This window comes from Leptonychotes weddellii, chromosome 6 (genome assembly GCF_054177405.1).
Source record: "Leptonychotes weddellii isolate Sample4059 chromosome 6, ASM5417740v2, whole genome shotgun sequence".
In the NCBI taxonomy this organism is placed as follows: domain Eukaryota; kingdom Metazoa; phylum Chordata; class Mammalia; order Carnivora; family Phocidae; genus Leptonychotes; species Leptonychotes weddellii.
In genome coordinates this window covers 58,544,915-58,559,947 of record NC_138374.1, presented here as the reverse complement: position 1 = coordinate 58,559,947, position 15,033 = coordinate 58,544,915, and the positions used below count along the sequence as shown (strand labels likewise).

Here is a 15,033-nt window from a genome sequence, read left to right as displayed (position 1 = left end):
CCTAACTGATGGAACAGGCTTTGCTCAGGATCAAAGCCTAGAAGAAGCTCCCGACGAGGATCACTGCCCCAGAGATGGCTTACGGAGGCTCCTAGAGGGGCAAGTGCCCCGTGGCAGCAAGAATTAACATCTCATCTCATGAAAAGTCTGTTTTTGACTGGCTGTAAAAGCTACGCCTAAGGCTAAAGGGCTGTGATAACTCTTTTCAACCCTTTGTTAAAGATGTTCTGCAGACATGAAAACATGGAGTCTTGTTTGACAAATATAAAGCAGGAACCTAACTGCAAATATACCAACTACTGATCTATTTCAGAGTTATTCGTGGACTGAAAGGCAGAATGGATGGATGGAAGTGTGGACTGCACTCCATTTTGCTTCACTTACTGCTTTATGAATCTTGTCCATCCTAAACTGCTTGGCACAAGTTCTGTCAAAGTTATTACTCTCATGTGAGGAATGAATTGTTTGCTTATTAATTATTCACTGGTTGCCTACCAAGAACCTGGGGTTATTATAACATAACAAAAGTGGCCCAGGCTCAGAAGGATATTAAAATATACTGAAATGAAATAGACAATCATTAAATTACATTGTAATTTTTTTCACTTTTCACATTGTGATAAAATATACATTACATAAAACTCACCATTGTCACCATTTTGAAGTGCACAGTCAATGTGTGCATTGTTCAGTACATTTCACATTGTTCTCCAACCATTACCACTGTCCATCTTCAAATTGAAAGCCTATCCATTAAACACCAACTCCCCATTTCTTCTTCCCTTTGGGCCCTGGCAACCAGCATTCTACTTTCTGTCTCTACTTGACGAAATCACACAGTATTTGTCCTTTTGTGTGACTGCTTTATTTCACACAGCATGGTGTTTTTGAGGCTCATTCATGTTGCAGCCTGTGCCAGAATTTCCTTCCTTCTTTTTTTTTTTTTTAAAGATTTTATTTATTTATTTGAGAGAGAGAGAATGAGAGAGAGCATGAGAGGGAGGAGGGTCAGAGGGAGAAGCAGACTCCCCGCTGAGCAGGGAGCCCAATGCGGGACTCGATCCTGGGACTCCAGGATCATGACCTGAGCCGAAGGCAGTCGCTTAACCAACTGAGCCACCCAGGTGCCCCGAATTTCCTTCCTTCTTAAGGCTGCATAATACTCCATTGTAGGTATGCATCACATTTTATTTATCCATTCATTCTTCAATGGATAATTCCGTTGCTTCCACCTTTTGGCTCTAGGGAATAATGCTGCTATTCATTTTTAAAAAGATAGGGGAGGGGGGTGGGGGGATGGGTTGGCCTGGCGATGGGTATTAAAGAGGGCACGTTCTGCATGGAGCACTGGGTGTTATACGCAAACAATGAATCATGGAACACTACATCAAAAACTAATGATGTAATGTATGGTAATTAACATAATAAAATTTTCAAAAAAGTAAAAAAAAAAAAAAAAGATAAAGCTTTACCAAAAGTCGAGGCATGGCTTTATAATGGAAAAAAATGTTTGTCAGCATCAGAAACTATGGGGGGAAGCCACATTTAGATGAAAAGCAAATTTAGGGGTATGATTCTGAATTCTAGATCTCACTGAGTACAATTCTGGAGAGGATGGGGCAGGAAATAATTAAGACATAGATGTAAAGAGGTCCTGAGGAGAAATACTTGGCAAAGTTAACCTACCCACTAAAAGAAGATACCTGAAAACCTTCTCTCTTAAAGTCTTCAAAGCATTCTAGAACAACCCCTTCAGATTTGATTACAACCGATTTGATGTAAGCACTAAGGTTAAAGAGAGCACCAGAGCTGCCCCAAAATGGCAGAGTAAAAAAACCCCAAAGATGTAAAAAGCTTAAAAATGCTAAAAGTTCCTTCAACAATAGTGTTGAGTAAAAGCACAGGACAGCATTAAGTTGCGGTTTGTATCATTCCAGTTTTCTCAGATCACAGCCACCTGTTCAACAGAGAGCTTATTAAACCAACAGTGCTCGATTAACCTATCTTTAAGTAACCTCTTCTTTATGGTTTGCCCCTCAAGTCAGCATGTCCAGGTAATTAGGAAGCCATATACCCTACATATCTCCTTTCTGAGAAATGTAGGTTGTCTACTGGTCAAAAATACTCTAACAAGAGGAATAAAGATTCCCCTTAGGAATACTAAAAATGCATAAATAAAACCTCCCAACCTATTTTATTAAACAAAAATAAACAACTCAGAGGCAATGTCTTATGGCCAGGAAAATATAACACATTTTATAACTTTGACAACTCAGACTTTCTTACTCCCTCAGGCTGTGCTTATGTTTTTAATCTGGCTGAACAGTACCTCAACTTCTTTTCCTTCACAGGCCCCAGGATGTCCTGGATTTTTAAGGAAAATCAATTAGCAAGTGAGGATTTATTGAGCATCTACCACACTATTGACCGAATAGCTGAAGGCACAGATTTCCCGAGGCGCTTCTGTGTCCGTGACTTCTCCGTGATGTCTAAGGTGGAGGGTGCCACATGAGCAGCAAAGGGGATGGACAGACAGAGATCGGCAGACGCTGCCCACCAGCCTCCCCAGGCGGGCCAATCCCAGGTACCTTTGCGGCCGCGTGAGGTGAGGCTCCTTGGTCCAAAAGCAGGAGGGCCACTTTCTGATTATCGTAATGTGCAGCTACATGCAGTGGAGTTAGCCCGCTCTGAAAACACGTGCAGAAAACAACAACCAGCGTCAAAAGTGTCTTAACAGCAGAGGCCTGGATATAGGAGCTGGGGTTAGTTTGGGTTCAACACAGAGTGCAATTTACATTCCAGTTTCCCCAGTGCTTGGACCCCAGCATTCACCTCCTATGTCCAAAGGGATCTTCATCCTATGAGACTTAACTCTGGCCTAGTCCTAATTTGGGTGGCTGCTGGTGAAGGAGCAAAGGCTTGTTTGGTTACCCTGGAAGTGGCCTGTTACAGGGCGGTCAGCTCCATACCTTCCCAGCAGCATCTGGAGAGGCACTTTTCTGTAGCAGGAGATTGGCTACTTCCAGCTTCCCGTATTTCGCTGCCACATGAAGGGGAGTAAATCCTTTCTGAAATAAGAAACATAAAAATAATGAACAACAGAAATGACACAAAGACATTGCTTTCTAATGAATTATTCTAATGATGAAGCATGGTTAAGCCTGCATTGAAGGACCAACACAGGAAGATGACAGCCCGAGTCCCCTTGTCAACAAGGAGGAGCAGGATATTTAATCCTTCTGTCTCTGTTGACTGAGCCACAATATGCCACTAACTCTGGGACTTCTCAGGCATCTGGCCAGCGGAGAGCTGGATCTGGGGTTTATTCTAGAGCTATTTTGGGGTTTCATATTTTGGGAAGAATAGGTTCCTGGGTCCCAGGCCCAATTTGGATTTGGAGGGCTTGGGAAAATCCAGGACAAGTCTGGACCTCCCAGGATCTCACATCACCAGACTGGAGCCCTTTGTGTCTTCTTCTCCAATTTCTGCGTGTATACACATTATCTTTAGGTATGCTCCGGGCCTCAGGAGTAGAAGTCAGAGATTCTCGCATTCTAGCTAGCACAGGTGAACTGAATAATAACACATGGTTCCAGCCCAATCAATCTGCAAGAGTTGGGCACTGAGAGTTGAGTAGCTGCTCTTGCTGCCTACTCCCACAAGGATCCGGGCATCCACCAGTCAGTCCGCATCTGCTGTCATGGAGGGTCCCCAGCATGAATCAGTGCCTGGAGGGTCATCAGCATATTTGACCTCATGAGACTAACACCGACAAGAGCCAATGGGCAGCCGGCATGGTGGGAGGCCTAGGGCACTCGAAACCGCATCACTCATTACTCTGTTTCAGATATTAAATGAGATCCAGGAACTGTGCATCTCAACTCTACTGAAGAGCCTAAAGAATCTCAAGGGGTGAAGTTGGAGGCAGTCATCATGTATTCAGATAGTTTTCTACGTATTTCCAATTATTGTAATCGTCTTGTGTATTGATCTCTGCATCCAAATATGAGAGCGAAAGACCCATTTCTAGCTTTCTAAGACATGCCATAGGCCGGTTCATCTTTCTATCACACTCACTAGGTTTACGTGGCATCAGCAAAAAGTGAGCTCTAAATTTTGCAACCTGCACCTGCACAGCAACTGAGTGGTAGGTTATTGCTCTGGGGCATCAGAGCTGAGATTTTAAAAATCAGACCATTCACCATACAAGACAACAGCAACAAAAGAACAACAACAAACAAAAATAACCCAAGAAAAATTCACCTCCTGATTTGAAAGTGGTTTGTATACTTGGCCTCAGTTGTAAGGAGGATGGATGTTGGGGGACACAGCAGGATTCCAAGACTCACTTTCATACCTTTGTTGTTATGGATAGAGATGCGCCATGATCCAAAAGGAATGCAGCTACATCCTCATGTCCCTCTCGGGCCGAAAGGTGGAGTGGGGTGTACCCAGAAGTCGTGGCTGCATTTGGAGATGCTCCTTGCTGCAACAGCTGTTGTACGATATCTGCCTTCCCCAGTCGGGCAGATATGTGCAGTGGGGTTTGGTCATCCTAAGCGGCAAGGTAGAAATACAAGGTGATTAGCTGAGAAAACAATGGTGACATTGTGAGACATTCAGCAAACTCTGCTTGGTATCAGAGGCTACCTTCAATTCTCTGATTCAATGCTAAAAACCATCTCATCTTTTTCTTTAATGTCCAGAAAGGTGAAGATGGTGGGTCTAAGCCCCTTCAATACCTTTCGAGTAATAGTGTGAAAGGCAGTTCTGTCTATAAATTATCCCCACTAGTACCTGCCATACATTACCAAAATTTTAACCTCCAGTGGCTCCTTTTTTGCCATTTTGATAACCATACTAGGGAATGAATCCTAGTAAAACACAAGTAACTAGAAAGGGGATTATACCTCTGCCAGCTATTAGGCCCTCATATGGAATGAATTATTTTATTGGTACCACTTTGTCATAGTCAAAAGCACGGGGGGTGCACAGGTCTACCTGCACAAAGGCTCCCAGCCCAGAGGGCTGAAAGCCAGCCCACCCTCTGCTTGTCAAGCATGGGCTGGATCTGCTTCAAGGAGAAGGGCCCCTTATTATACTTTACCCCCAGGCATGAGGCACTAAATCTTGCACCCTCAGGGTCTTATCCCCAAGGGGGAGAGGCATCTTTTCCTAGTTTGCCCAATGATGCCCTGTGGTGGCCATCCAAAGGGAAATCCCACACTTGAACGGGAAAAAGTCCAGGTAAGTACTTCCTGTAGGGAAGGTAGAGAGAAGTAGCTGGAGAACAGGAGATGGCTTTGAAAACCGAAGTAGGATGAGAGTCAAGGCCAAAGCAAGAGGGTCTATGTAGGAAGTATAACAGGAATTGGGGGAGCCACCAGAAGAAGAATACTGAAACCAGAAAAAGATACTTGCCACAGAAAGATCTCCCATAACTCTCCTCCTGCTACCAAGACCACTGCACATTTGCTGAGCATCTACATGTCCCAGGCTCTGTGCTAAGTACTCCACCTACATTCATTCAGTGTCACACCAATCTTATCACTAGCAACTATCAGTATTCTCAGTTTCTGTATGAAGAAACTAGGAAAAGAAATGTGCCATAGAGATGTTAATTAACTTGCCCAACATTACACAGCTAGGACGTGGTGGATCAAGATTTAGACCCAGGCAGTCTGGCTGAGGAAGTCAAGTTCCGAATCATGATACATACTGCCTCCTTAACAAAATAATCACTCTAAATTTTGTCTTCCATTTCAGCTTGTGGGTGACACCATTCCCTAGGTACAATGCTTGATACGGAACCAACAACACTCAGAAAATGAGGTTTCTTGTAATCCACAGTAGAGTACAGCCTTTCTTATCCATTGCACTTTACTGATTAAGTGGATTGAACCAATCTCTTTAGATCAGGGGTGAGAAAACTACAATCCAGGGGCCAAATCCAGTTGCTGCCTGTGTTTGTAAATAAAGTTTTATTGGAACACAGACATGCCCATCTGCTTATGCAGTATTGCCTATGGCTGCTTTTTGCTCCAGAACGTCAGAGTTGAGCAGCTGTGACTGAGATGGTGCATCTGGCAAAGCCTAAAATATTTACTCTCTGGCCCTTTATAGAAAAGGTCTCCAGATCCTCTGTAAAATTCACCAACTGGCACCACAGTATATTGGACACTCAAAGTGTGTGTCTGATGCCCAGGATGTTACAACCTCGGTGCTCATCTGCAGATTTCATGCTTACAACGATCTAGTTGTGTTTGTTCCCACACTAGTAAGTTTGTACTGGTCACCTTACTACTCTGTGCTATACTTGCTCTAATTACTTTAATTATATAACCACACAATATGTTAGCAGGTAAAACAGGAGTATGAAAAGGAAGGCTTAATTTTTCCCTAAGAATACTAAGTTGAAAGCTTTGGAGAGTGTTGACAGAAGTTGCTAAAAAACAATTGTGGTCAAATTAGATACAGGTGAGGTGGCTAAATACATTGGGGGAATATTATAAAAGTCTAGAAATATTCTGTATACAAACTGCTTCATACATGTCTTGGTTTTCTTTCTACCTAACTTGAAACTAGAAACTGCACACCATGCAAATAAATGTATATTTATATATGAAGGTTAAATTAAGCGGCTAAGGCGTTTACATGTTTATTTATGATTCCTGACCTGAATTGCCATTTTGATAACCAGACCAACTACCCATCTCAATAGTGACAGGTAAGTGGGTTTCTTCTGGAAGTTAAACACCAGGCAGAGAATGAAGCACTCAAACTCAAGCCTGACATTCTTCTACATAAAGGCCCATCCCTGAAAGCCATTCCGATTCAAGTCTCAGGGTTTATAGCTTCACAACTTGTGAAGAAAAAGTAAAAACTTCTTTTTCCTTTTATGGCTGTGACAAGTGACACAGAAGTCAACCAAAAGAGTTCAATCACGCTTCCGAATTGTGCTTGTTCTAGAAGCTTTGAGCCTAAGGCCTTCTCTGTGGAGTGCGAAGAACTCTGGACCAAGTCTCGGTTTGGTTCCACATCTGCTAGGGGCTAACAATGTGCCAAGGACACAGAGTTCTTTCTGGCACAAAGTTCCTGTTCCATTTAATTTTGTCAAATAATTGAATGGACAAATGTGTTGGGATTTTTTTTTTACAATATCACATGGATAGAGACTTTCATCATTATTTTATAAAAGTATTCCTGGAAGAGAGCAAGCATGTGTTTAAAGGTTGCAATTAAATCAAGGGTTTTTTCCTCAACAGCACACACTTTCATGTGTTACACGTACCTTGGCTTTAGCTTCTACCTGAGCTCCGTCTTGCACCAGATACCTCACGACTTCGGCTTGGCCAGACCGAGCCGCCATGTGCAGTGCTGTTTCTCCTCTCTGGGGGACAGGAGCCAAAGGTAATTAACTGCAGCTCTCAAGAAGGGTGGCATGTCTTATTTGCATAAAGCTTATGATGGAGGGTTTTTTTTTTTTTTTTTTTTTTTAGGTAAAAAATAGTCCCAAGTACTTCCTTATTGAAAATGAGGAAAGGTAGGAAATTAAATACTCAATAAGTTCACATCCACCTGATTCACTATCGAAGGACTGCTATAACACTGGGGAGCCCAGTCTCTGTCAGTGTCAGAAGTGTTGCTCTGTGTGGCCTCCTCAGGGCTCGAGAGCTGAATGCTCACTGGAGCCCAGTAGGAGAGGAGATGAGCGAAGGAGGGCACCTGGGGATGCTCCACAAGAGAGCCCCACGCCTCGCCCATGGGAGGCCACTGCTTCCCGATATGCGGACGGATTCAGTCGCCGTGCAGGATGCCAGCCCTGGCAGGCCACACCTTCCTATTTTTCAAAAGCAGTGGCAGTTTTGATGTATACTTCTTAAGCCTGGACCACAAAATCAGAGTTGCTCCCAGAACAAAACAAAAACCCTAATCTTCAAGGGCAACATAGACACCCCTGAGGGCCAGACTCAGCTGGGGATGGCTGGTTTGCACTCTCTGCTTTATCTCAGCACACCAGTATCCTAGTCTTTGCACATTATCCCATGGGGTCATTTTCTTTGTCACTGGACTCCTCCACCCCGACCATGCCCTCATTTTCACCAGAGAATTGAATTCATGCTATCTATTCATTTATTTAATAAAAAATGAAAACCACATAAAAAACATGGAGAAACAGAAATAAAAAGTCACAGAAATCAAATAGATTCTCTCACACCACTGATACCCACCTACAAATTCCATTTATAAATCAAGCCTTGCTTTACAGCATATCCACCTCCCTGGCAGGATATACAAAGACACATTTCACATGTAACTTGTTACTATGTTTACTGGTAAAGCATTGGGGATAGAGTTTATCATATTATCCAGGGTCCTCTTTATGAAGGGAGTCCTTCACTCTGGCATTAGTAACAGAAAAGATTACCTGTCAGCTGAGAAGCTGGTCTGTTGCTATCTTGTGGATGTGTTGATTTGGGCACCAGAAGACAGAGAGCCTTACTGGAAGCCCACCCTCAGGGGAGTGTGCAGGACCTTGCGGCTGGCCCCTTCTGTGCTAGAGTGTGGTTTATTTGATTTTTACTGCTTTGGTGCTCATGAGTCCAACTAGGGTTCTTAGGCTTGCAGTCTGTTATGCTAATAACACTATGATGTCAAACTTAAAAGTCCTGTAAAATAATGTCAAATGCCACGTGTAGATCTAGGGTGAGAAATCACTTCTCTGATACTTACTCTGATATGAGTCTCATGGTTCTGCAGAGGAATGATTAGTGTGGAAAAACAATATCACCCAATAATCTATGAACATGGATTTGCTATAACCATGGGTTTGCTATAACATGGTGAAGCACACTAAAGAGAAAAATTACTTTGATTTTACTTGAAATTACAATAATGATAATTTGAAGTGCTTCCTCAACATGAAACACTTCCTAAATACTGCTATTGTAAAAAAAAAAAAAAAAAAAAATTCTTCCCCCCCCACAAAAGCTATTTTTCAGAGCATAATGTCCAATAGTAACATATCTGTAAGGCTAATGCACACAACCCGTAAGCCCTAACAATTTGTGACCAGCTAGCAATTGAATGGATCTTGCCTTCGAAGTAAAGGAAACCAGAGGTATTCTCAAATTTTGTCCTTTTAAGCAGTCACAGTAAATAGTAATTAATTTAATTATAATAAAAAATATGTAAATAAGAGCAATCTTTACCAGTTTCTTAAATATCCATAATTGGACCTTCTTTCTTTTTTTTTTTTTTTAAAGATTTTATTTATTTGACAGAGAGAGACACAGCGAGAGAGGGAATACAAGCAGGGGGAGTGGGAGAGGGAGAAGCAGGCTTCCGGATGAGCAGGGAGCCTGATGCAGGGCTCGATCCCAGCACCCTGGGATCATGACCTGAGCCGAAGGCAGACGCTTAATGACTGAGCCACCCAGGTGCCCCTGGACCTTCTTTCTTAAAAGGATACTTACCACATTGGTAGTGTTTGGTGAGGCTCCATGATGCATTAGTTGTGATACGATATTTACATGCCCCATGAAGGCAGCAACATGGATTGGGGTAAGGCCCGACTAAGAAGAAAAGAGTTTGAAATGTTGTGATCTTATCATAAATAGGTTTTGTCTGCCTGCCTCCCTGCCTGCCCCCCATCCACCCACCCACCCACCCACCCACCTTAACATAACCACTTGAGTGATCAGATCAGAAGACATAAGGACATTGCCTATTATGGGCACAGATTCTATAAGATAATGTATCAGTACCTGATCATCATTTCCTTAAAGCAGGTTCAGTGATTATGAAAGACCTATGTCATATCCACTAAGGAAGAAAGATTTCATGTATTTTATAAAGATCCATGAGAAAAAATTAGAGAAAAATGACTTGAAGTTTTTTTGCCTTTGCTACCAAACCTTCTTTATGCATATAATTATGTGTGTGTGTGTTGGGGGTGGGGAGAGAGCGGTGTGCATGTGATTACATACATATTAGTAAAAAGTTGACTTTTATTTCAGATCTCATTTTGGCCTTTAAAAATGATTCCCATGCACTAAGAATCAACTGATTACATTATACACGAAAGAGCATGGTACTTAATGCCAACTTTCTAATAAATGAGCAAATCGGTATTAATAGCTTTAATCATTTAATTTTTTAATTTTATGATTATAAATTAATATTTATAGTTTTATGACATGATTAAGGCAAATAATACAATGGTCACTAGACCAGACTTTAAATGTTATGTTTGTCTCAATCCTACACACACACACACCCATAACATTTGTGCTTTTTATGTGAAATGATGCCATTTGTAATTTTTTAGAATTTCATTCCACTTGCAACATGAACATCATCATTTGGTAAAAATATTTTAAAATATTTAATATGGCTAGAAAAAGCTAATTTTTTTTTTAAAGAGAGTGAGAAGGAGACACCAATCACAACAGAAATTTGAGAAATGTCAAAAAATGTCAAAAAAATGCGTGAAAGGAATTCTGCCTAATAAAAGTGAGGTAAAAGGCAGAAGAGAAAGAATTCTGGTTGCCCCGCCTTCAAATAGTGGGAACGGAGGAAACTGGAGAAAAGAACTGTGTTGTAATTTGGCACTTTTTTCCATCAGCAGGGGGAGTCATTAGAACATACGCAGGGCCAAGCCCTCATCTCGGTCTGCCCTGCCTTTGAAAGCTCCGAGGGAGTACCTACAGGCCTGGAAGCAGTCCCTGCTCAGCGGCTGACGTCTCTGCATATTTATTCAAACATCAGTCAAAAAAATTTCATTTCAGAGCCCATTCTGACCTTTAAAAAATGGTTGCTGTGCGCTGAGAATAAGCTTTTAAAATCACAGGTGCCATAATAAAGCCATAAGAGTGATGAAAGAACAAAGTAGTATTAATATTTTCAACCACTTAATAATTCTAAAATTCTGTTACAAATCAAGGCAAATATTTCATCTGCAGATAAGAAACTGAGGCAAAGCAACGGTCACTGGGCTAGATCTCAAATTTTGTATTTGCGTCCGATGCACCAGTCTTTATTGGTGCATTCAGCGACCTTTACTGGATGGCCTACACTGTGCTGCTGGCATCTACAGACCAGAGGGACTCGGCCTGCGCTAGTGGAGCCTGGGCTTTCTTGGGGCAGGTGAGCCTAGGTCATAAGTGCTTCGATGGAAATAGGCACGGGAAGAGGCGCTCTGAGGAGGAGCTCCTAGACCAGGCCAGGGGGTGAAGGATTTCCTGGAGAGGGTGGCCCCCGATCCCGTCCTGGAGCGTGTGTAGGATTAGCTGAGCAAAGCGGGGGTGACACATGGAGGGTGCAGAGATAGGGAGGTGAATGAAAGGGTGTCCAGTCTAGGGAGGTGCCACGGTTGGCATCTATGGAGACCGGGGTGCCAGGGGTGGGGCAGCGGTGGAGAGTCTGGAGGGGTGGAGGCCAAGCTCGGGTTGCTGTGCTGCAGGCTCAGCACTGGCCCTGGTGGAACATTCCTCTGAGTTCCATGTCGGCTTGTACAAAAGAAACCTAGAGCTAGTCCTTTATTAACTTCAGCAACTCTGTGTTTCATTAATTCTGAATTTTGAGAGAGAGAAAGATTCAGTTTACAAACACGGAGAGGTGGTGGTATACAGTTTTTCAACCTTGGCACATGTGACATTTTGCGCCAGATAGTTCTTTGGTGTAGAAGGCTGGCCTGTACACTGTAAAATATTCCGTAGCATCTGGCCTCTAGCCACTGGACACAAGTAGCACCATCTGGCTGTCACAGCTAAAAATACCTTCAGACTTTGTTAGATGCCCCCTGGCGGGCAAAATCACCCCCAACTGAGAAGCGCTGCATGACAGGATCTCATGTAAATTATGCTTTCAGTGATGGTGCCACTCACCCTTGAGCCCGGAGCGTGTGTTTTGGATGATGTGTTTGCACTCATCCCCCCCCCCCCGTACACGTGTCTGTTCTCCGGACGTGCAGCCCCTCGGGTGAAGGGTTCAGAAAGTAATCAGTAGCAATCACATACACAGCAAAACGAGCTGTTCATGGAGGATGGCTCTGAGAGTCCAGCTGTGAAGGTACACCCTGGTGATCTGGAGAACCCCAGAAATCCTACTCCCCTCACCTCGGTTACGGCTTGGATGGATGCACCGTGTTTCAGAAGGAGTTCCATTACTTTAATTCGATTCTTCTTGCAGGCAATATGAAGAGGAGTAAAGCCATTCTGAAAGGGACAAAGAGACACAGAAGCATGACTGCTTTTCATGGAAATCCAATTCCTCTGAGTGTGGCAAAATGTTTGGAAAATGATGTTCTGCAAGGATTTGGAAGTAAATGAAACAAGGAGGGGTTAAACAGAATGCAGATGCTTTTCTGGAAGCGTAGGTAGTCTAGCTGCTCCTAGAAATCCACAGTACTCTGGTGATCATGAACAGGAAGTGAATTTTTGTCGCAGCCTCTTGGTAGCTGAGGCAAAATGGTCATGCATTTTTTTTTTTTTTAGATTATTTTATTTTGGAATTCACCCTTCCAAATAATATGTCCCTCCCTCCTCCATCTCATTTCAAATACAGACTAAAAACAGCTGGGCCCAAACATTTGTCCTCACAGTCAAAACTTTGCCAATGCCATTCAGTATTCTCTGCTGCATTTTAGGACAACTACAAGACTGGTTCTAGAATGTTTTCATCCCTTCCAGTTTTAAGGTTCAAATAGGTGCTTACTCCAAGGAAGCAGGAAACAGCCCAATGTTATTTGGATCATTTGGTTTAATATTTAATCTAATAAAGGAGTCTGCTTTTTAACAAATTACCTCCCAAATCGTACTGCCTGATAATTGAGACCACAGAGCATTTTTCAGTCGCCATAGAGAACCATCAAGTATCAGGGTCCACTATAAAAGCTTACGTCAAAGTCACTAGAGGTGTTTCCATAGCCATTCTGAGACCGTTTACCTGGCCATAGTCCATCCCAGGAGGACTGGCTACAACCTCCACATGTTGTGAAATCTTCCGAGTCAGAGGAAAATAAGAGTGAATGCCCACACCCTGTTCTAAGGCTTTTTTTTTTTTTTTTCTTGTATGGAAAAATGAGTCATGATTGCTAATTTCTTTTCCTCCCTTCTCAGAATTCAAAGATATGTTTGATATACTGGGCAGGTCAACAGCTCTTGAAATGCTGCTGTGGTAAAAGCTTTTAGAGTGACAATGATGGCCTGGGGTCGGAGTGCTCCTCAGTCTTCGAGTTTTGGGCCCCCAGAGCACCTGAGGCTCTGGGGAGCCCTTCGGACAGGGAGACAGCACCAGCTGGAAAGGAACAGTGACCCTTCCTAAATCAGTTGATCAGATGACAGGCTGTACCTCAAAATTGCTCGTCAACTCACATGTTTTCCCTAACATTTGGTGACTGTTTTTTTCCCTAAACATGGGTGCTTATTCCGAACTAAATTTAAACAGTTTACCAAATTGGGATTATTTATTTTTCCAAAGACAAAAACACTATCTCATCAAGAAAATCAAACTGTAATACAGCTAGGGGTTAAAATAACAGATCATTTTAGGAGTTAAGACTACAAATCAGGCCCAAATTTTCATTTTTATCAGTAGGAAAAGGAGATGACAGGCCGTACGTTAGCTTACACGGTAAACATAACACAAAATTTCAGCTCACAAATTCCCAGACCGCTGATGTGTAAGAGAAAGTTTTTTGACCACTTTGCCTCATGTTTTTAGATCTCAGAAAAAAAATTTAATTCACATAATTATAAGTTTACCTTCAGTAAGATAAGTGTGACCATCTCAGTCTTTTTTGTACTTACACAGTCTTTGGGTCTTACTTATGTAAGATCCATCAGCCTTGTTCACGTCAGAAATAGGCCGTTTCTTTAAAGGATATTTGAAACAGTTGATAGGACGTACACTTTATTTAACTAGACCTTCTGTCTTTTACCTCCTCAAGGTAATCCCTCTCCTGTGGAGGTCGCACGTTGTCAGCAAGACAACATAGGCTGGACCTGTTAGCTGAGCCACTCACCAGGGCTTTGGCATTGGGGTTCGCTTTCTTGTCCAGGAGAACCTTGGCGACTTTGTAATGGCCACAGTGGGCAGCCACGTGCAGGGCAGTCAGGTAGTCATTGGTGACGTCATCCACAGGCACGTTATGCTGGAGGAGAAGCTGCACACAGTTCAAGTGATCCCCTTGTGTGGCCATGTGCAATGGAGACAACCCATTCTGGAACACGCAAGAAAATCAGAGTTTACTGTTTTACCTTTTAAACGTAAATGTGCCAAACACAAAATACAGCACAAATATGAAAAGATGAAAACCTAGTTTTTCACACAGAAATACCTTCTCTTTTTTAAAAGTTTTTTTAAGTTTTATTATTTAAATTCCAGTTAGTTAACATGTAATATTACTTTTAATTTTAAGTAAACTCTATGCCACACACGGGATCAAACACCAAAGTCGCATGCTCTACCAACTGAGCCAGCCAGGCACCCTCTTTTTAAAAGGTTTTGATGATTGTTTTGAACTATAGCTACTTTTAAAACTAGTCCTCTCACTTCTTTTATCAGTTGAAACCAAATTTTCCAAGATAATTTCTTTTCTGATTTAAAAATAGGGTAGGGGCGCCTGGGTGGCTCAGTCGTTAAGCGTCTGCCTTCAGCTCAGGTCATGATCCCAGGGTCCTGGGATCGAGTCCCACATCGGGCTCCCTGCTCTGCGGGAAGCCTGCTTCTCCCTCTCCCACTCCCCCTGCTTGTGTTCCTGCTCTCGCTATGTCTCTCTCTGTCAAATAAATAAATAAAATCTTTAAAAAAAAAATAAAAAATAAAAATAAAAATAGGGTAAACTGGGGCTCCTGGGTGGCTCAGCCAGTTAAACATTCCACTCTTGATCCCAGCTCAGGTCTTGATCTTGGGGTTGTGAGTTCAAACCCCGTGCTGGGCTCCACGCTGGACGTGGAGCCTACTTAAAAAAAAAAAAAAAATGTGAATTGCACTAATGTCCATTATTTATCATATTCCCAGTTAATTGGA

General features: G+C 42.5%; 1 protein-coding gene across 1 annotated transcript in view; it reads right to left on the bottom strand.

Annotated features, from left to right (window-relative positions):
* The window catches only part of LOC102733751 (uncharacterized), a 105,421-nt gene that overhangs the window by 34,263 nt on the left and 56,125 nt on the right, over window positions 1-15,033 (bottom strand). Inside the window, exons 7-13 of the mRNA XM_081824216.1 lie at window positions 14,027-14,224; window positions 12,120-12,218; window positions 9,477-9,575; window positions 7,292-7,390; window positions 4,358-4,555; window positions 2,970-3,068; window positions 2,589-2,687 (exon numbers count right to left, since the gene is read on the bottom strand). Coding sequence (XP_081680342.1) covers window positions 2,589-2,687; window positions 2,970-3,068; window positions 4,358-4,555; window positions 7,292-7,390; window positions 9,477-9,575; window positions 12,120-12,218; window positions 14,027-14,224 — 891 coding nt within the window. The remainder of the gene's footprint in view (window positions 1-2,588; window positions 2,688-2,969; window positions 3,069-4,357; window positions 4,556-7,291; window positions 7,391-9,476; window positions 9,576-12,119; window positions 12,219-14,026; window positions 14,225-15,033) is intronic.